This window comes from Doryrhamphus excisus, linkage group LG4 (assembly GCF_037039965.1).
Source record: "Doryrhamphus excisus strain RoL-2023G ecotype Guam linkage group LG4, RoL_Dexc_Guam_v1.1, whole genome shotgun sequence".
NCBI lineage: Eukaryota > Metazoa > Chordata > Actinopteri > Syngnathiformes > Syngnathidae > Doryrhamphus > Doryrhamphus excisus.
This window is the reverse complement of record NC_136360.1, coordinates 7,019,936-7,039,007: the sequence shown is the minus strand read 5'-3', so window position 1 is coordinate 7,039,007 and position 19,072 is coordinate 7,019,936. Positions and strand designations below refer to the sequence as shown.

At 43.1% G+C, this 19,072-nt stretch overlaps 3 protein-coding genes across 4 annotated transcripts; 1 reads left to right on the top strand and 2 right to left on the bottom strand.

Annotated features, from left to right (window-relative positions):
• Positions 1–58: 58 nt before the first annotated feature.
• On the bottom strand, positions 59–4,545 carry gpx4a (glutathione peroxidase 4a). 2 transcript variants are annotated; one of them, XM_058074285.2, is made up of 7 exons: positions 4,371–4,545; positions 3,130–3,224; positions 2,925–3,069; positions 1,273–1,424; positions 1,163–1,187; positions 473–532; positions 59–363 (listed from the first exon to the last, which is right to left on the bottom strand). In XM_058074285.2, exons 1-7 carry the CDS (start codon positions 4,461–4,463, stop codon positions 325–327), a joined length of 609 nt encoding a protein of 202 aa, XP_057930268.2. In that variant the 5' UTR covers positions 4,464–4,545; the 3' UTR covers positions 59–324. The 2 variants fall into 2 exon arrangements, with proteins under 2 accessions (XP_057930268.2, XP_057930269.2); XM_058074286.2 differs by lacking the exon at positions 4,371–4,545 and adding an exon at positions 3,520–3,727.
• Positions 4,546–4,730: 185 nt separating this feature from the next.
• polr2eb (RNA polymerase II, I and III subunit E, b) lies at positions 4,731–6,743 on the top strand. The gene is made up of 8 exons (XM_058074284.2): positions 4,731–4,920; positions 5,147–5,306; positions 5,380–5,495; positions 5,574–5,654; positions 5,826–5,884; positions 5,982–6,060; positions 6,440–6,508; positions 6,604–6,743. Exons 1-7 carry the CDS (start codon positions 4,864–4,866, stop codon positions 6,503–6,505), a joined length of 618 nt encoding a protein of 205 aa, XP_057930267.1. The 5' UTR covers positions 4,731–4,863; the 3' UTR covers positions 6,506–6,508; positions 6,604–6,743.
• arhgap45b (Rho GTPase activating protein 45b) lies at positions 6,740–18,965 on the bottom strand. The gene is made up of 24 exons (XM_078790058.1): positions 18,408–18,965; positions 16,398–16,650; positions 16,136–16,321; positions 13,610–13,750; positions 13,448–13,532; positions 12,620–12,692; positions 12,475–12,548; positions 12,150–12,277; positions 12,004–12,065; positions 11,812–11,922; positions 11,642–11,722; positions 11,407–11,571; positions 11,076–11,213; positions 10,812–11,005; positions 10,123–10,238; positions 9,968–10,054; positions 9,788–9,889; positions 9,554–9,717; positions 9,283–9,471; positions 9,070–9,207; positions 8,658–8,914; positions 8,332–8,569; positions 7,733–7,838; positions 6,740–7,377 (listed from the first exon to the last, which is right to left on the bottom strand). The coding sequence occupies exons 1-24, from the start codon at positions 18,678–18,680 to the stop codon at positions 6,959–6,961; spliced, it is 3,780 nt and encodes a 1,259-aa protein (XP_078646184.1). The 5' UTR covers positions 18,681–18,965; the 3' UTR covers positions 6,740–6,958.
• Positions 18,966–19,072: the final 107 nt, after the last annotated feature.

Here is a 19,072-nt window from a genome sequence, read left to right as displayed (position 1 = left end):
CTACCAAGGAAGTCTCGGAAAAAACAAAATGTCACTGTTGTAAAAAGTTACACTGACAAGAAGTTTAATGAGCCTTTTATCCCACACACAATCATATTATAGCATTAGGAGAAATTCCAGTGTTGTTCATGAAAACATTTCCATCTTCTCTCTGGGCAACTGCATGAATAAAAGCTCTGTAATCCCCTCGGCAGGTTTGCACGCCATTTTTACATCGGGTCTGCCTTTTCCGTCAGGCGGGTTTCTGGGCAGGCCGTCACACATCCGGGTGGAACCAGAACTCGTATCCAGTAATGCTCAGAGAGAGATAGAGGACAGAATCATTTAGGCGTTGAGATAAGGAGGAAGGTCCTGCTCCACCACCTGGGAGGAAGATGTCAACAACTTGTTAAACTCTACCCAAGGACAACATTTATATTATCTGACAATGTCATGGTTAACATGGTGACAATGTAAAAAATTCTATACATACACTTGGATCATCCATGGGTCCGTATCGCTTCACCACCTGACCTTCTTTGTTGATCAAAAACTGTATAAAAAAGAAAAAAGTTATTATTTATGAATCATTTTATTTCTTGATGTATGTTGTACACATAAACATCCATCCATTTTCTATACCGCTTATCCTCACGAGGGTCGCAAGCGTGCTGGAGCCTATCCCAGCTGACTTCAGGCAAGAGGCAGGGTACACCCTGGACTGGCCGCCAGCCAATCACAGGGCACATATAGGCAAACAACCATTCACACTCACATTCATACCTATGGACAATTTGGAATCGCCAATTAACCTAGCATGTTTTTGGAATGTGGGAGGAAACCAGAGTACCCGGAGAAAACCCACGAACACACGGGGAGAATATGCAAACTCCACACAGAGCGGATCCAAGCAGAGATTCAAACCCACCGTGCGGCCCGGTGAGTAGCTAAACTTTGTCAAATTGCTATCATTAGTGCTATGCCGACGTATAGATATAATACTAGCACTGCAGTGTTGTTTGGATCGGATCCATATGTTTCCCTTTACCTGCCAGTTGTTGTAGGAGTGTTAAAATGTTATTTAAGACATTGCCTGTACAGTCAGTAAAGATATTATGATGACCACCATTTATCTTGTTTTGAAATGAGACCAACTTAGAACGGAATGTGTACTGTTATTTACCTTGGTGAAATTCCACTTGATGCCACTGCAGGGATGGAAAAAAAGCACATTTAGCATACTTTATTTTTTCCAATACTAATACACAGTATGGAGATGAGTAGATAACATACTTTCCCATGAATCCTCTGCCATTGGGCTGCTCCTTCATCCACTTCCACAGAGGGTGAGCGTTGTCTCCGTTGACATCGACCTTGCTGAACATGTCAAAACGAGCGTTGTACGACTCTGCAAACTGCTTGATCTGAGCATCAGTGCCAGGCTCCTTTAAAAATTAAAAAATAAAAATTCCAAAAACTTTCGGAAATGGCACAAATGTCACCCATTATGGACCTAAATGCTCAATAATACATGCAAGTATAACACAAGCTGCCACAGGTTTTCCAAAATGCTTTGGAATGACTGCTTCACCGTTGAGTAAGGCCTATTATTAGTAAAAAAAAATGCATATTTAAGCATATGTTGTGTTTTGCCCTAAAATAATTGTATTAATAATAATTTCATTATTGAAGAAGTTGCAGTATTTTCACAGCATATGTCTTTAATCGGTTTGTGCGCATATTAGCGTGAAGGCTCCATCTTGAATCCACCATAAATGAAAAAACATGTTTTTGTTGGCCCGTTAGCTTCATGGAGACATAAAATATTAACATTAGACAAACAGGACTGTACCATTTGTCATGTCTTTGTTCACGGTCAAAGACAGTGATGTCATGTGATTTCTGAGCTGATTTAAAATGTGTAAACGGGTTCATACTAGGTAAATAGACGTTACAAATGTATAGTAAAACTGGTTAAAAAGATATTGTCAAAAAGATAAAAGTGAGACATCTTCTTCTCCACAAACAATCGTTTCAGAGACAGCAAGAGTGAGTGCTCCTCTTGCTAGTTTTGATGTTTTTTCTGCACTCTGTGAAAAGCTCATAAAAAATCTGGATTTGGTCTAAAACGTTTGAGCCTTGGGAAACGTTAATATTTGTACTGCACGCATACACACCCGACAAAGAGAGCATTGTTGAAGCAAGAAAAGTAAGCCTCGTGTACGGAGCTTTCATTACTGGTTCGCTGGCTGTCGAGCAGCATACAGTCAAGTCCTGTGGAGACATCACACCATTTTCCTTGTTCATTCATTCATTCATTCATTCATATTCTACCGCTTATCCTCACGAGGGTCGCGGGGGTGCTGGAGCCTATCCCAGCTGTCTCCGGGCGAGAGGCAGGGTTACACCCTGGACTGGTCGCCAGCCAATCACAGGGCACACATAGACAAACAACAATTCACACTCACATTCATACCTATGGACAATTTGGAGTCACCAATTAACCTAGCATGTTTTTGGAATGTGGGAGGAAACCCACGCATGCACGGGGAGAACATGCAAACTCCACACAGAGATGGCCGAGGGTGGGATTGAACTCGGGTCTCCTAGTCTGTGTGCTAACCACTAGACCACTGTGCAGCCACCATTTTCCTTGTTACACAATAAATTCCAGTATTTGAATTTTGATCAGAGTTTTTGCTCGTTCTTGACCCCTGCAATGTTGATGTAATCCAAACACAGACGAATTCAAACCTAACATCTTCACCATTCATCCAACAACGGCTACAACATCAAAGCCATGCGTCCTCACTATCAGCAGTCAAAAGAACAGCCCGTATCTTTTTGTCCTTCACTATCTGCGCTTTTGCTTGGTCCGCATCCTGACTTGATAACAGTCACAAGCTCAGTGATCACATCAGAAAAAAAAAACAGTTAAACAATACCTGGTTGGCAAACTGGTTGGAAGGGAAGGCGAGGATGCGTAAACCTCTCTCAGCATACTTGGCGTGCATTTCGGCAAACTGAGAGTAGTTTACGGGGGTTTTGCCTCATTTAGAGGCCACGTTGGTGATGATGACAACGTTGCCCCTGAGAAAAGACGCCAACATAAATCAATGTTTGATGTTATTTGTGGATGTAAACACTCACCTGTATTTTTCTAGGGAGACCACGTTGCCGTCGATGTCTGTGGCTGAGAAGTCATAAATAGATGTGGCCAGACGCCAGTCCTCTGACGGGGTACCCTGTTTAACCATAAAGCAACATTCTATTATTGACTTCTAAAATACACAATTAAACATTTGTATATATAATATGTTGGCATGACATGAAGTCAACATATTATTAGGCAATTCAAATAAAGTCACCAATGATGTAAGATGTAAATAAAAACAGAAGAATGTTTTTAAATTTAAATGACGTCTTATTTAAATACAATAGAAAAGAAGAAAATAATTCAATTGACTAAGCTAAGAGATTTTTGTATTTAATCTGCTCCGAATCTGCAAAATAAACCAGCATTCCCTCACTAAGTCTTACCAAAGCCTGCAGGAGGACAGTGAACAGGACAGTGGACCCTAAGAGACGCATGACTGCCCTTCGGTAAGATCCTCCAAGGGCAGAAAGCGATCAAACCTCCTTCCTTTGGGGTCTTCAGCTATACCACCTGAATGACTACTGCAAGGGGGACGCTTGTGTCCATGTCCTCTTAATAAGCCAACTGCACTGATAAGCTGCTATTATCCAACATGTCCTCACCCTGCTGACCCATAATCCACATCAGAGCTGCACGTGTTCTATGGTCCACAGTCCACAAACACTATCATAAGCTGAGAAAAGGTGCTTGAGTACCACGTGGCTCTGTCTGGACTGATATGAGACTGTAAGCATGTGATACAATGTACTAAAGGCCTGTCCAAAGTGCGGACCGTGTGCCATTTGCAGCCCTTGGCTGTGTTTTTATTGGCCCGTGGCACATTCTAAAAATCTAATTTTACAAGAAAAATCAAAATAAAGACAAAAAAGTGTAAAGGCAAGAGATTTATTAGAATAACAAACAAAATTTTAGTAGCATAATGCTGACATTTTAAAGATTTTTTTTTCAAACAAACAAAACATCATAACAATCCTTGCAATATCAGAAGCAGCCTACTCCAATTTAATTCCACACGCCAATTTCTAATTGTTTTTTAACTGTTAGGACAACGTAAGACGTAATGATATGGAAAATATGCAATGAATATAGCCGTGTTGTCATACTGCAATCATGCATCAATTTGCAGACATCCCAGTCATGCTAGTTGAATGATTGAAGGTGAAATGTATCCGTTAGTACAAAATACAAGAGGATGCAAACACGTCATGCTTATAAAAGCATGGTGTTACTTTACCGTAGAGGCCAAAATTAAGTACAGTCCCATCGCCAGCATCAATCCACTGGTGGCCACAGCCGCAAATGTTATCAGTAAACACACTGGCCTCATTTTCCTTTTAAAAAAGAGAGCATATTTACGCAAATAAACATACCGGCCTCATTTTTCTTCAAAAAGAGGGCACATTTACGCAAACAGACCACGCCTCCTGGTATGTTATGAAACTGCATCACTTTATCAAAAATAAAAATATATATATAATTAAATATAAATATATGCTTGGCTAAAGAAATTTGCGTACAAGTATAGTTTATTTATTTAGTCACCGTTGTATGTACTTTCTTTTTTCAAACAATACAGAAAGCGTCAATGTGACGTCATCATCATGCGCCGGGAAGCGATCGCATGCGCCGCCTGTGTTGTAGAAGTAATCCGTCGAATATTTAAACCTTACTGAAAATATTTATCATTAGTTTAAGGTTTAGAATAATTGTTGAGCGTTAAAGGAATCATGGATGACGAAGAGGAAACGTACAGGCTGTGGAAGATTCGTAAGACCATCATGCAGGTGATTATTTTGAAGCAAGTTCGTTAGCCGAGTGTTATTAGCTGCCTTATCGTGGATTGCGTCGTTATTAAACAGATTTTTTTTTGAATGTAGAAATGTGGCGTATTTCAAATATAATGTCTGTACATTGATTTAATATTACGCATGAACTACATTTGTATGGACTCGAACTTCCGCCTTGACATGTATTTCCAACGAAGATGGTTTTGTGTGTTCATCGTCTCAGCTGTGCCACGACAGAGGCTACCTCGTGTCGCAGGAAGAGTTGGATCAGACCCTGGAGGAGTTCAAGATGAAGTTTGGAGACCAACCCAGACGCACAGATCTCAACGTCCTAGTGGCGCACAATGATGACCCTACTGACCAGATGTCTGTTTTCTTCCCTGGTAGGAACTATAGATACTCAACTGTTGACTCAAATGTATAGTTAGAATGACATTTTTGTAATTATGAATTCAGAGGAGCCCAAGGTGGGGATCAAAACGATTAAGATGTACTGTCAGAAGATGCAAGAGGAGAACATCACTAGGGCCATCATTGTAGTTCAGATGGGAATGACGCCGTCTGCTAAACAGGTCCGTACTTCTCATTGAGATGCATGTTCTCTTCCATTTATACAAGCATACCCATAATCTATCTCCCGTTCCCTTTAGTCCTTAGTGGACATGGCACCTAAATACATACTGGAACAGTTTCTACAGCAGGAGTTACTCATCAACATCACAGAACACGAGGTAAAGACCATTAAGTGCACAATATCTGGTGACATCAATAGTGGTGTTCATGTAACAGTCTGATTGTTGTGATTGCGTCAACACCAAAGCCTTAACGTGCTGTTGGATTGTGAGGCATACCAGCTGAAGAGTTTTTTCCAAAACCTAACTGAACCTTTTTTTGTCTTTCAGCTTGTACCAGAACACACAGTTATGACAAAAGAGGAAGTGACAGAACTTTTGGCACGATAGTATCCTAAAACACAATGATAGTAGAGCTGTTTTTTAAAGCATAAAAGTGGTATCTAACATAGTGTATTTACATGAGACTTAACATGTTCATCTCAGTAAACTGAAGGAAAGTCAGTTACCGAGGATCCAGGCTGGGGACCCCGTAGCCCGCTACTTTGGGCTGAAAAGAGGACAGGTAATAAAGCAAAGTTGACACACATTCTTAAATGTGCATAATTTGTTAAACTAAATCAGAAAGCAGGTGAGACGGGTGCAGTAGCTTGAAGTATCACAGTATGGGGTGGCAGTGCACCGCAGTGTACCCATTTTATTTTTTAAAACATAAATTGGTCACAAGATAGTTTTTGTGATTAGCGAGTAGTGCATTTTTTAAGTAGTACATTTTTTATATCTATTTTTTAAGTCGAAATCGGAGTGCCAGATTTTTTTTTTTTTACATATCAAGGTTGTTAAATGTAAATAGGGTGTCATGCTCATTCTTTCCAATCTATGCTACATTGACAAATACACACATTTTTACAAAGAAGATCATCTAAGTCATCCATTTTGTCCAGGTTGTGAAGATCATCAGACCAAGTGAAACAGCTGGAAGGTACATCACCTACAGACTGGTCCAGTGACAGGTCAGAGTTCTGTGAACACAGGCGTGAACACCCAATGGGTAAAACCCATAGATAATTCTTATTAACTAATATGTTACTAAAACTTACATTCCCAGGTATTGCAGTGGATTGCAATGATTTTGGAGGAGCAGTAAAGAAGAAAGAAGTTCCAGCAACATTCACCCTGGGATTCTATTTGCCTGTGTATTTCATTTTTTTTAAGTTTTGCAAAATAAACAACAAAAACACAACTAAATGTATCATTATTTATTAAAACAGACAAACATAAACAATGAAAACATTAAAAAGTGCTGAAATAAAACCAGCAGCACTTTAAGGCGATTCTGCATGGAAATATTGTGTGCCAATGAAGTATATTGGAGTTGCACAGCAAGAAAAGCATAGAGATGATAAAAGCTGAAGACAACTACAGAGAATTTGGACATGAATCCCGACCTTGAGATGGGTCATTCAGACAAATTCAGGCTCACTGGCTCGACTTCTTGTCAGTGGTAATTTCTTCCCACACAAGCGAGCCAGTAAGATTCTCGAGCGCCCAGAGAGTGGCGAGCAGTAGTAGTAATTGTTGGACTGGTTCACATTCAGCTCAGCCAGGGAGGAACACAGATCCCCTTCAGGATCTCCCGTATCCTCATCCGGGGGCCCGCTGTGTGGCAACTGCGGGGGCTGTGTATCATCAGTGTGGTCCTCCGCTTCTTGCTCTGGATCAGTGGGGCTGGAAAGATCTAAGCTGTCTCTGTAGCTCAGTTGATCGTCCTCCACACTCAGCTGGACCTCCTGTTCGCTCAAACCTCGTGTAGCGCTGTCGTCCAACTCAGAGTCGGAGTCGGGAAGCTGCTCGCTGGACCCCATGGACCCTGAGGAGGTACCTGCATGCAGTTAATGTGGGATTTCACAGCCTCACTCCTCCTGTCATGCCTCTAGTCATTAACATGACTGATTAGAATTGTGATAATCAGACTGTGCAGAGCTTCCAGAATCATTACTACAGGCCTCTCACAGATGAATGTTCATGCACATATGAATAACAGTCATAATCAATGCAAGCACTCCTTCCCCCAGTTAAATCACCACCACTGCAAGTCAGGAAAGTGTTTGTAATAGTATAAACGCTTTTTTTTTTTAAATTTGTATAAAAGTAAGACCATGGTAGATAAAATTATGACCAGTGTTAGGTATTGCTATTTACAACAACATGACTTTGGGGAAAAAAAAAAAACTTACCACATCCTTCATCCATTTTGTCGGACTCAGATTTGCTCTTCTTCAGTCGGCCTCGGTCATCCTCGCCATTCGCAGAGCTCCTCGTCATATCCTCGCTCTCCTGAGCCTGCTTGGGATGAATTACAGTACAACTGTCACTCAACTAGGAACTGCTCCTAAAGCCTTTCCATCTAATTAATACCTTACCCCAATAAATGCCCCTCATGCACTCTGCAGCTCAGTAAATTGAAATAAATAAAATCAAACAGCATTTGTACAGATAAAAGCTTCCCTCAAATAAATATCTTGCTAATACCCAAATACCTAAACACCCGGGCGCTCTCTGCAATTCAGTAAATGAGAAAATTAAAAAAAAAAAAAACACCCCAAAAAAAACCATTACCACAAAAGTGCATTTGTACAAATAGACCTCAGGCCTCTTAAAACATTATTTAAAAAAAAAATAATTAAAGGCTGACACTTTAGCTAATACCTAACAGAGTTGTTACCCGACAGGTCTGTAAAATCTAAAAATAAATAAATAAAATTAAAAAGTGAGTCACCCCAATAAATGCCTGATACACTCTGCACTTGAGTAAACTGCGTGAGTTGAAACTTACCAGGCGAGAAGAAGTGGATGCAGAGCGGCAGGTTTTAAAGCTCTGAGAGCTTTTGGACTGGAAGATGGAGAAGTAGAAGACTATGAGTGCCTCCACAATGCGGGCCTGGTGGGGGTAGTCCACCAGAGAGGAAAGAGATATGGTGGCTCCGGTGGGCCGCGGACGCATTAGGGAGGGACCAAACACAATTCCTAAGTTGCTGGGACTCATCTTGTTCTCCTCCTCCAGCTCTGCGATTCTACAGGACGTCAGACGGATGCAAGGGGTTGGAGAGAGGGCGTCTGATACAAAACGACAGAAGCTGTCATGTACAGTATCTAGCTGACCGTTGAAGATGGCGAATTAGGTATCGCAAAGTAGCCAAGTTGGCCTTGGGCAGCTCCTTCAGGATTTCCCTCAGTTTGACCACCAGCACCAGAGTCTCCGGCTCAGTTTCTGGGCCCAGATCTACCAGCTGGGACCCCCTACTCACTGCTGGTGTGCCACCACTGGACTCAGCGGGTTCTGCATCACTGTGCATGCTCTCCTTGGCCAAACCCATTAGACTGTTATACATGTGGAAAGGCATGATGGGTTCTGGCAACTGGAGGCCACACAAAAAGGAAATGCATAATAAAAAAAAAGCAAGACAAGCATGGAGGATGTAATAGAGAGAAGTGGCAGTTGTTCAATAAGTGATGTCTGTACCAAGTTATTCGACCTAAATAACTCGGTGCTGGTGGATGATGAGGTGTGTACCTGTCGCAGGTAAAGCTTGAGCACATTGCTGATGTCATGTGGAGAACACTGCGAGAGCTCCACCAGTTCTTTGCCGTTCTCAAAGGCCTGACACAGCTTCTCCACCCGGGTTTTGACCCCGTTCACTCTGTAGATGCCCTGTGAGGGAGAGAGAGCACATTAAAGAGAGCCTGGAAGTAAAAAAAATCGAAGCATAAGTATTTAAAACCCCACCTTCATCTTCAGTGCCCGTCTCTCTATCTCAGAGATGCACTTGGTGATGAGGAAGGGGATGCCGTCACTGGCGCAGCTGGCCACCAAAGCAAACTCCCTGCCGAAGAGCTGTAGACGTCCTTGCAGCTTCTTGTGTCCGCACTGGATGGCCAGAGTTTCCAAACAGCGTTTGTGACACGCCAGGAAGCACTGCAGACATGGGGAGGTGACATGACCTAAGGAACATCATCTTTTGAAGGAGTTCAAAAAGCTTCAGATTTGTGTCACTGACCTCCTCACACTCGGCCCCCTGGAAGTACACGTAACTATCACACTCGCGGCACTTTGCGGGTGTCCGCAGCTTCCTCAGACGGTGTGTTTTGGCAGCTTTGGACAGCCCCACGTTGCGGAAAGGTCTGGTGGAAACCACTACGTCTGGGTCCATGCCGTTAATGTCTGAGCAGGAATCAGACACATAGTCTTCAATAAGAGACACAGCCCTCTACTGCCCATCTGAAAATCTTACTTGGTGCCTCAAATGAAGCCACATTCCTGTCTTTCTCATCCGTATCCTCATTGGATGACACTGTCCCAGTGGATGACGTCCGAGCCATTTTATTAATGTCGGCTAGCAAAAATTAAAGCAAGCATAAAGTAAGTAAACATATTTGCAAAGACACAAGGGCGATTCATGTGATTGGCTCACTTGTGCTGGCAGTGGGAGACTCCAGGCCACCATCTCCAATGACACTGTCGTCACTTACTGTTGAACCCCATGACTTGTGACCCTGCCCTGCAGCAAAAAAGACAAGTTAACCGCTGAACATGCAAACAGTAACTTGCAAAGAGTGTGTCACTAACTTGGATGTCGATTGGAGTCTGCCTCCACACCCGTGGTGTCAACGGTGATGGTGGGACTATCTGAATGGCTGGTCTGCTCCGTGTTGTAGCTGTCATTCCTCGGTCTATGGCCATGGCTACATTGGCAAAAAGTATATTCGGTTAAAAGAACTACAGTTATATTCTGTATCTAATACATTGGGTAATAAGTGTGGAGTTGGCCGTGGTTGGCATCAATCTTTAAGCTGCCCTCAGTTTGAGGACATCCCAGATGTGATGGGACAATTAAAACAAAATTGTACATGCTGGTTCAGATGGTTATATTAAATAGTGGTTGCTGTCATTGTTCTTTACACTGAAATGTAAAACTGCGAAAAATCTGCCTGTGAGGTTTTGATGACATGTCTGCACTGTGCGCCTGTCAGTCAATTTACTGCTGTGCGGGCTGCCTGCGCCAAGAATAGGCCAGGTCCGATCTTTGGCGCACTGTTTTGTCACTGCGCTCAGCTGAAAATGGGGACTCCGCGTCCATGCCCATCTTGGCACAGTCCAGTCTATCAAATTGGCTGCATGTGTGAGACCGAAGTACCACTGCGTGACCGTGCCACCCAGCGCCACGAAATTAGAGCCCATGGTAGTCAGGTCTGTAACCAATTAACCATGCTAAACGATAAACTGTTTATGATAATTAATGCGAGTTTCTTCCTTACTGTGGTATTCCTGAAGGGGTGTAGGCCTCAAAGTTGTAGCAAACGGCGGGCTGGTCAGGCAGCTGCAGGTCTCGGACATGTGCAGCATACTGCTGGCCAGGGTCGTACAACTTACTGCTCTCGCATAGAGTCTGATAGCAGACGGGCAGAGCAACTGTCTGCATGTGCATGAGCTGGTAGTAGGAGATTGTCGCCTGTTGGTCCAATTGAGACATCAAGTAAGGAAAGTTGAAAGATGGTTTGTGTGTGTGTGTTTCTTCTTACCGAGCGTAGCGTCTGGTCGCTCTGTTTGATGATGTCCTGCAGCTGTCTCAGAACTGTGACCTTGGTGTGCTCTAGCTCAGTCATCTGAGCGGTGGCGTCGGCTATGCATGTCCTGTAAGTTGCCTCTGCCTCATCTGCCTACACACAAACACACATGCTTACAAACGTGCCATTAATTTAGTCGTTTCATATATGACACAATCAATGGTCAATGATATCAGATGAAGTCTTTCCATCGCTATACAGCCTTCTTCTCCCATGCCAACATTTGTTTCTAACCAAAACCATATAAACAGATTTTCACTCTGCATGTTTAGGTAGTGGTTTGTACTTTGTTGCGAGCCTCTTCCTCCAGTCGCTTCTTCTTGTCCAGCGACTTGGCCGTGGCTCCTGTTCCCTCCTCCTCGGCTCGGCTGGCAGCCGCTTTGGCCTTGTAGTCCTCGCAGCGGGCCATGTAGGCTTGCTTGGCCTTCCGCAGGTTGGACTCACAGTCCATCTGAATGGAGATTCAAGTCAGGTCTTAGCATGGGTCATGTTGGTAGAGACAAGATGTGCTAAGGACATACCAGCTTTCTCTTTGCGCGAAACCAGTGCTCCTTGAGTTCCTTCCGCCTTTTCTCGTGCTCCTGCTTGCACTGCACCAACGGCTGCCCAAACACAAAATAGTGGACACGTACACATCAGCTTTGTTTTTCCAAATATCACACAAAAAGGATTTTGAACAAACTGGTCAAACCTGGATGTAGGTCTGGTTGTGCAAGGTGGCACTGGCCTGTTGGAGTCCCACACCCAGCTCCTGGTCCTGTTCCAGAGCCAGAGAGTAGATGGAGAAGAGGGGCATGTGGGGCTGGAGGGAGCCAGCAGTACTTTTATGTCAATGACTGCACATGAATTCAAATGTCATACTTCATTGTTAAAGGAGGCTCACATGTGTTATGCTGTGCTTGCAGGACTGGTATAATCTCTGAAGACCTTTAGAGAACTCCATCTCTGGTGGAGGAGATAACATATACTGTGTATTCACTTAGGTCGTACTGAGGCAATATTTTTAACGCAGCTCTTTTGCGAACATACCCAGCGAGGTTCTCTTCTCAACATAACTGATTAGATCCTTCATGTACTTGGAAATGGTTTTGGCATAGAGCAAAGCAGACTCCACGCCTCCCTCACTGCGCTGGAGGATCATGTCCACTCCCTCGATGCTGTCTACATAGAGAAAACATGGCAACTTTTTTTCTACTTGTCAAAGGAAGAGTGTGTATAAAATGTGTGCAGACAAAAGAATGCATCAGTTCTGGCAGTATGAGAAGTTCCTGTTGATGTCTGTATATTTACATAAAATAATCCATACAAATGAAATTAAGAAATATAATAATAGTGCAAGGCAAGGCAATGTTGCCTACCCATGTACTCAGAGTTGCCCCCCAGCTGGCCGCTATCTTGGCTTGAAGTGCCATACAAGTTCTCCATGGACTGCACATCACAAACAATACTCATGATTAAAAGAAAATACACATTCAGAGTCAAATGGGAGCGATACTCACCCGACTTTTCTCAGTGGGCAGCAGTGACAGCAGTGTGCTACTGTCCACCTCACCCATCAGCAGCTCAGACACACTAGACAGAGGCACATATGGAATTTATAGATAGTATTTCAGCAATGACGTATTGTACAGGTGATGAGATGGTGTGGATCTCCAATGTATGCAAGGGGAATACTGTACATACACACCTGCCACCATTTCTGCATATTTGGCGACACATTCGATTTAACATAGCAAAGTGATTATCATGGTCTGACACGCTCTTTATACAGTATTTTAGCCTTGGTTGAGGACTGTGGTTTGTATTTTTCAGACAAATCCACCATATAAAAAGGCAGAAGCAAAAAGTGGAAACACCATTTCACTGTAAAGAATGCTGAGTGGATGAGGAAGCAAACCCATCAGACATTTCAACTGTGTGACGGCTCACTTCCTTTTGCAACTCTCTGACAGTTACTCTATATAATAAAGACATGTGACAACCTTCTACACAAACCCAAATACAACTTTCTAAAACAATAAGACAAATTCAGTTCAGGTAAAATATAGAATAACTACTGTATGTGTTCATTTTGCTTCCTCTTATGATCTCTATGCAAATACAAAAGAATATTTGATGGATCATCTCCACCACCAGCCATTTCATCGTACAAGAAAACCACTTCCTGTTTTCTGCTCTCAGCCTCATGCAAATGTGTCACCGTTTACGCACTTCTCTCTCAACCTCTCTCACACACACACACACACTCTTTACACACTGAACAACACTATTGAAGAACTGACATGATGAAACAGTACATTGATTTAAGTAATATTGTAGTGACTCACTTGCTGCTAAAGGCGACTGCGATGGTCTCAATTGCCTTCTCAAAGTCTTTTTTGTCCGAGTCGTTATATGCCTCATAGTGAAAACCTAAAAAAGGTTAAATAAAGTTGGTTAAAAAAACAGCAATAAATACATTTTCCCATTATGTTCTTTGCATCACTGACCTTTGACTTTGGATATAAGTTTCCCTGCAGCGGTTAGGATTTCCACAGTGTTGAGGAAAGGGTATGTGTTGATGACCTGCCGCAACACACGCAGAACCTCCCCCAAACATTCGTGGGCAATGGGCCGCTGATTCTCAGTACCTGGAACACAGAAGCCGGACAGTTTTCACACTCAATCCTACAGTTTCAATGGTACTGTCTGGGGAAAATGGGTAGACCAGCGTATGATGTCAGCATATAATGCGAGCAATCATAATACCCGATTTCAGTCTCCAGCAGGGGATTGACATCTATGGATGTATGTTGCTTTTTCTTTGGCTTTTTGTAACACGTTTTCTGACAATGGTAAGAGATGATAGCCAGTAGTGGTAAGGATGCAAAAGTCTATGCTCTGTTTTGGCAGGTTTATACTATACTGTTTTTGTTCTGTTGGCTTGGAATTTGATGTTCTGTGACTGGTAAATAGCATTTGGATATCATCATCTTGTGGAGTTTGACAAAAAAAAAATGCACTTAGTGAGCCGGCAGCCTGCTACGTTAGGGTGTGGCTTGTTGCCAGATTATTGTTGATTATTCATCAAGTGAAATAGGGAATATAATAGTGGGATACGTGACCCACAGTTCTGCTGTAGATCATTAGAATAGTCAGTGACAGACGGCCACATGGACAGTAACACTGCCGCTTTGAAGTTAGGAAAAGTGTCGCCACGAACACAGACACAGTCCACCACATAACGTCACTATCAAGCATCCCCTTGCGAAATGGGGCGGCACGAAGGAGGTCAGAGGTCGGCTGACGCTACATCTGAAGACAAGTGTCAGAGTGTCCCTGATGATAAGAGCAGAGTGACCTACGCATTGTGCCAAACAGGATGTGGCCTTTTTTGCCTTCAAGTTATGCAACCATGCACAGCAATTCTGCTTTTAGGACCTTCATAAAAGTCTCAAAACATTCTGACTGGAGAACAGGAGACAAACTGAGGGAGCCGTCCTGTTAGAGAAGAAAATGCGGGCGAGGTTTCTCCGTCAGACACGATCAATCATGGCTTCCTGTTAAGAATGTTCATTGTGGGTGGAGAACATGAAACAACTGCACACGAGCATGTGCACGCACTTTGGTCTCTGTTTGCAAAGTGTGCACATACGTTTGTGTAGCAGGTGGCTTTCATTTTGAACCTTAGTAACTAAAAGTGTTGGTGGAAATGCAGCGGAAAAGCAAACTTTCATTTTGGGGAAGAAAAGCTGCTCGATGGGTTGCAAGATCAAGGATTTTCCACCCATTAGGGTGAGGCACTCTGTGAAAGTCGGCCACAATTTGGCCCATGATGGCGGTCCATCTTGAGTTGGCTAAAACTAACGTGTCCCATTAAGAAACATCGTAAAATAGAAATAATGTTCCTGAGTCATGTTCTAAGTACATGAGAACATTACTTACTGTCATACAAGTATAAAGAGAAGTTAACCACTGAAAGTAAAACCAGTGATCTTTTGTAAAACACCTGACACGACAAGAGTGAGGGCAGAGGAGGATGATTTTATGGGTTATATTTATTATGTTAATGTCATGATTAGGGAAGCTCTGATCAGGGTTTTATGCTTCCGATTCTGATATCGATCATCCATTAGTGAGATGATCACATTATTAACTGTACATTTTTCAATTTATTTATGATGAGTGGCATTGGTCGGGGGCATGGTTAGACATTTCCAAGGGCCCCCGGCAAATACATAGTAATTAATAAATTAATTGTCTTTTAATTTTTTTAATTACAATTTAATTTGATACATGTTGCATGGAGTCATACAAATTGCATGGGAAATAAACCGTTCAATCATTATTTTTTAGCTCATGATAACACAATTAACAGGACCAACTTTCATCACTATTAGAGCTGTCAACTATTTGTATTTTATTTCTGACTGGCAACATTTTTTATTCGCATTGTGGCCAACATTTTTATGCTACTTTGTGATCATTTGCCATTATATAAAAAGGTATGTCTGCAGTCAAGTGCTTTAATTTTAAAACCCCACTAAGAGTTGAAGTAAATATTATTTGACCGTTTGGCGATCTACTCAAAGTCAGCTGGTGAGCAAGGAGACCCCTGTGATAGTACCACCATCATAAGGCTGGACACACTGTGCTTATGTTCCTTAAACAATCACGCAAATAGTGTTTTGAGGATAAGACTAAATTACTATGACAACATGTGAGTAAAGTTAAGTTGACACTTAAAAAAGCTAGTGCGTATCCCTTGAAAGTGATATCCACTTCTGTGTGGGACAAAAACAAGCCCTGAACTAACGCATTGCTTGTTTCAGGGGCTGATTGATTGGAGCATCCAGAGTAATTAACATTGAATTGATGAAGCCAGACATTCTCCTATGGTTCAATTTCCTGTTCTCTGATTAGCATCACACTTTTCCCTCTGTGCCATCACCCCTTAATTATTTCCTCACCGAGAAAGCCCCATGAAATTTGCAGATATCTCTCATGATAGTGACTTGAAGACTGATCTTCTGTACCTTCCGCCAGCACCACCACATCCTTTAGCTTCTCCACCGCCTCTGCGAAGCGCGCAACATCCCTCAGCAAGGCTGGAATGTCTTCCACCTCGATGGCAGCGCCCTCAGGACTGTCGGGTGGTGGCGTGGGGGTCATCGCTCCTTTCGCCTGGCCTTTGGTGAACACCCACGACTGAAGAGTGAAGCCTGAGGGCAAATTTTTAAAAATTGAGATTAGGCAGATGTTAATTATGGAGAGCTCCTGGTGCTTGTATCTTTGAACCTGCTGCGCTGGCGTGCCGGCTCAGTGTGGTCGGCCTCCTCAAGGTGGCGACGGGAGACGGGCCGGCCATGGCGTGCATCGCAGGCAGCTTACTGTGCTGGGGGCTAGGGGTGCCTGGGCAGGACAGGGAGGGGTCCTGTAGGCCGGCAGATGAGGGGGTGAGCATTGATGAGGAGGAGGAGGAGGAAGAGTTGGGCGATGAGAAGGTGAAGTCGCCAACATCTTTCCGGGGCTGCTCCTGAAGGATGGACAGCTGTCAAGGACAGATAGAGACAACATTGCTACTCTTTTTGACGCCATGACAAGCAGCATGAACGCACACAAGGCTTTCACAAGATCCTGCAACACTTCCTGATTCGAATGAGTGGAAGGGTGCGGCAGAGACAGCAGCAATGTGATGAAATACACAGACAACAAGAGCAATGTTCATAGACTTTAATCAGTAAAGTCAAAGCAATAAGATCAGCTTGCCAAACTTAAAACATCATCTGCTTTTTATCAATTGAATACCTCATGTTCTACACCATTTCCAAGGTCAAGCGCTTCGTAAGATCAATGTTCAAGTTTTTCCAGCAACTTACAGCTTAAAATATATACCTCCTTAAAATGAAAGACTTCACATTACAAGGGATGCGACATTTTTGTTAGCTTCAGCATCCAAAAGGTGAAAAAGTCAGATTGCTCATTACAGTTGATGAAGTCTGCTTTAAGCTCTTGCTCTTGTTGATACGACACAGACCCAAGGAATTTTTTTTTTTTTGACCCTGCTGTTCTGCATTTACCTGTTTGAGCCACACATGCATGTTGAGCAAAACGTCCAGTCGCTGTTTGCTTTTAGCGTCCCCTTTCTTAAGCCTCATACTGGTGGAGTGTGGCTTGTAGCTGCTTTTGCCTCGACGCTTCAGCATTGTCATAATAGTAATGGTAATAACAATAATACCTTAAAGCATTGACCTTATCCTTGCATACACACACACACACATGAAATAAATGCACTAGACCAACAAACAACACAACATCACTACAGGCCACTTCAGCTAATCTTATCCCCTGAAGGTCATCAGACAACAATCAAACACACACAAAAATGGTTTCACTTACATGCACACCGGAAGTGATTGTTTCACTCTCTCTCTCTCTCACACACACACACAAACACACACAACAAATAGACAGTGTTGGGCAATTTACTTGATAGAAAATGCAACCATCCATCCATTTTTGTACCACTTATTGGCGTCACAGGTGAGCTTATTCCAGCTGACTTTGGGTGAGAGGGGAGGTGCACACTGTACTGGTCACCTGTCAATCACAGGGCACATAGGGACAACCGACTATTCACACTCACATTCACACCCATGGACAATTAGTCTACAATCATCCCAACATACATGTTTTTGGCATGTGGGCCAGAGAACCATCAAAAACCTAAGCGTTCAAACCTGGATCGCATAATTGTGATGGCAGATGTTCTAACCACTATTCCAGCGTGCTGCCCACAAAATGCAACATATTTCATAGTGCTATTTGACAGTTCAAAATCTTCTTATAATGACAAACAATGCCAAAACATTACAAAGGGTTCCCAGGGACTGTTAAGTAATAAATTGATGACAACCATAGAACCAGAAAAAGGCACTTCACCCATGTTAAACAGTACATACCAACAAAATATTCACCAAGTTCAAAATATGCTCTTAGGCTACCTGCCAACAGACAAACACGTACTAATGCCAGCAATACCTATAAACAACCACTAAGTGTCAGTATAGGCCTCAAAAGCCCTTTATGATGAACGACTGTGTCGTATTATCGAAATCACAATAACTAATGCCTGTGCCGATTCCCAGTCCCCTGGGTCATGAAAAACCTTGCAAAACTTGAATTGAGGAAATGGCTTCTTTAGCCACCAAGTAAGTCCAAGTTGCACTTTCTACACTGTGAAGACGTGACGCGTTCACGTACTGTAAATAGACAGCAAGTGTCCCTCGTGTACTTATCGGAACCTACCGTATTTGGAGGTCCTGGACTTCCAGTACGGCTCTTCTTGGAGATGGACGGTGTCTTGATAAGTTCCCTCTTCTTTCTAGTGAACATCTTTAGGGTGCCTCTACCTTCCATACCGACCTCTTTGAGTTTAACGTATAAGCCCCCCACCCACCCCCCTACTCGCCACTTGGGTGTTGTGCCGCCTGTCGTGCTGCTCAGAGGGGAGTCTGTATCATCCGACCGGATCCTGATCCACGGTGCGTGTCTGTCCGTCCTCCTTCGGTTGTCGCTCATCGAGCCGAGCGGGCTCAATAGACTACAGAGTGGAAGAGGCGGGCCGCCGCTTCCTCAAGGGAGGGGGAGGAAGAGGTGCAGCAAACGACTTTATCAACAAGTGTAAGTGTAAGTACTGTATTCTACCCTTAACGTTTCCCCCGTTAAAACAAATGGCCACCAAAATGGCCGACTTCAGATGTTCTTTAAACAGGCAAACGACCTTTGATGAAAACAGCAATCAACTTAACAGGTCAAATCACACGTGCGCTACGTCACTTGACGTGGTAACCGTCCGCCGGCATGCACCTGCGCTACAACGTAAGTTAGACCCCCCGCCCCCACCATATGTAACCAAACAAACAAATAAAATAGATTTGCACTACGATCCAGACGTCATGAAGATACAAGTA

Coding starts and splice junctions, on each gene's coding strand:
- polr2eb (XM_058074284.2), top strand. CDS start 4,864: ATGGATGACGAAGAGGAAACGTACAGGCTGTGGAAGATTCGTAAGACC. Junction 5,307..5,379: donor GATGTCTGTTTTCTTCCCTG/GTAGGAACTATA, acceptor TTATGAATTCAG/AGGAGCCCAAGGTGGGGATC. Junction 5,885..5,981: donor ACAGAACTTTTGGCACGATA/GTATCCTAAAAC, acceptor TGTTCATCTCAG/TAAACTGAAGGAAAGTCAGT.
- arhgap45b (XM_078790058.1), bottom strand. CDS start 18,680: ATGAGCGACAACCGAAGGAGGACGGACAGACACGCACCGTGGATCAGG. Junction 12,066..12,149: donor TGAGAAGAGAACCTCGCTGG/GTATGTTCGCAA, acceptor CTCCTCCACCAG/AGATGGAGTTCTCTAAAGGT. Junction 8,570..8,657: donor CTAATTCGCCATCTTCAACG/GTCAGCTAGATA, acceptor GACGTCCTGTAG/AATCGCAGAGCTGGAGGAGG.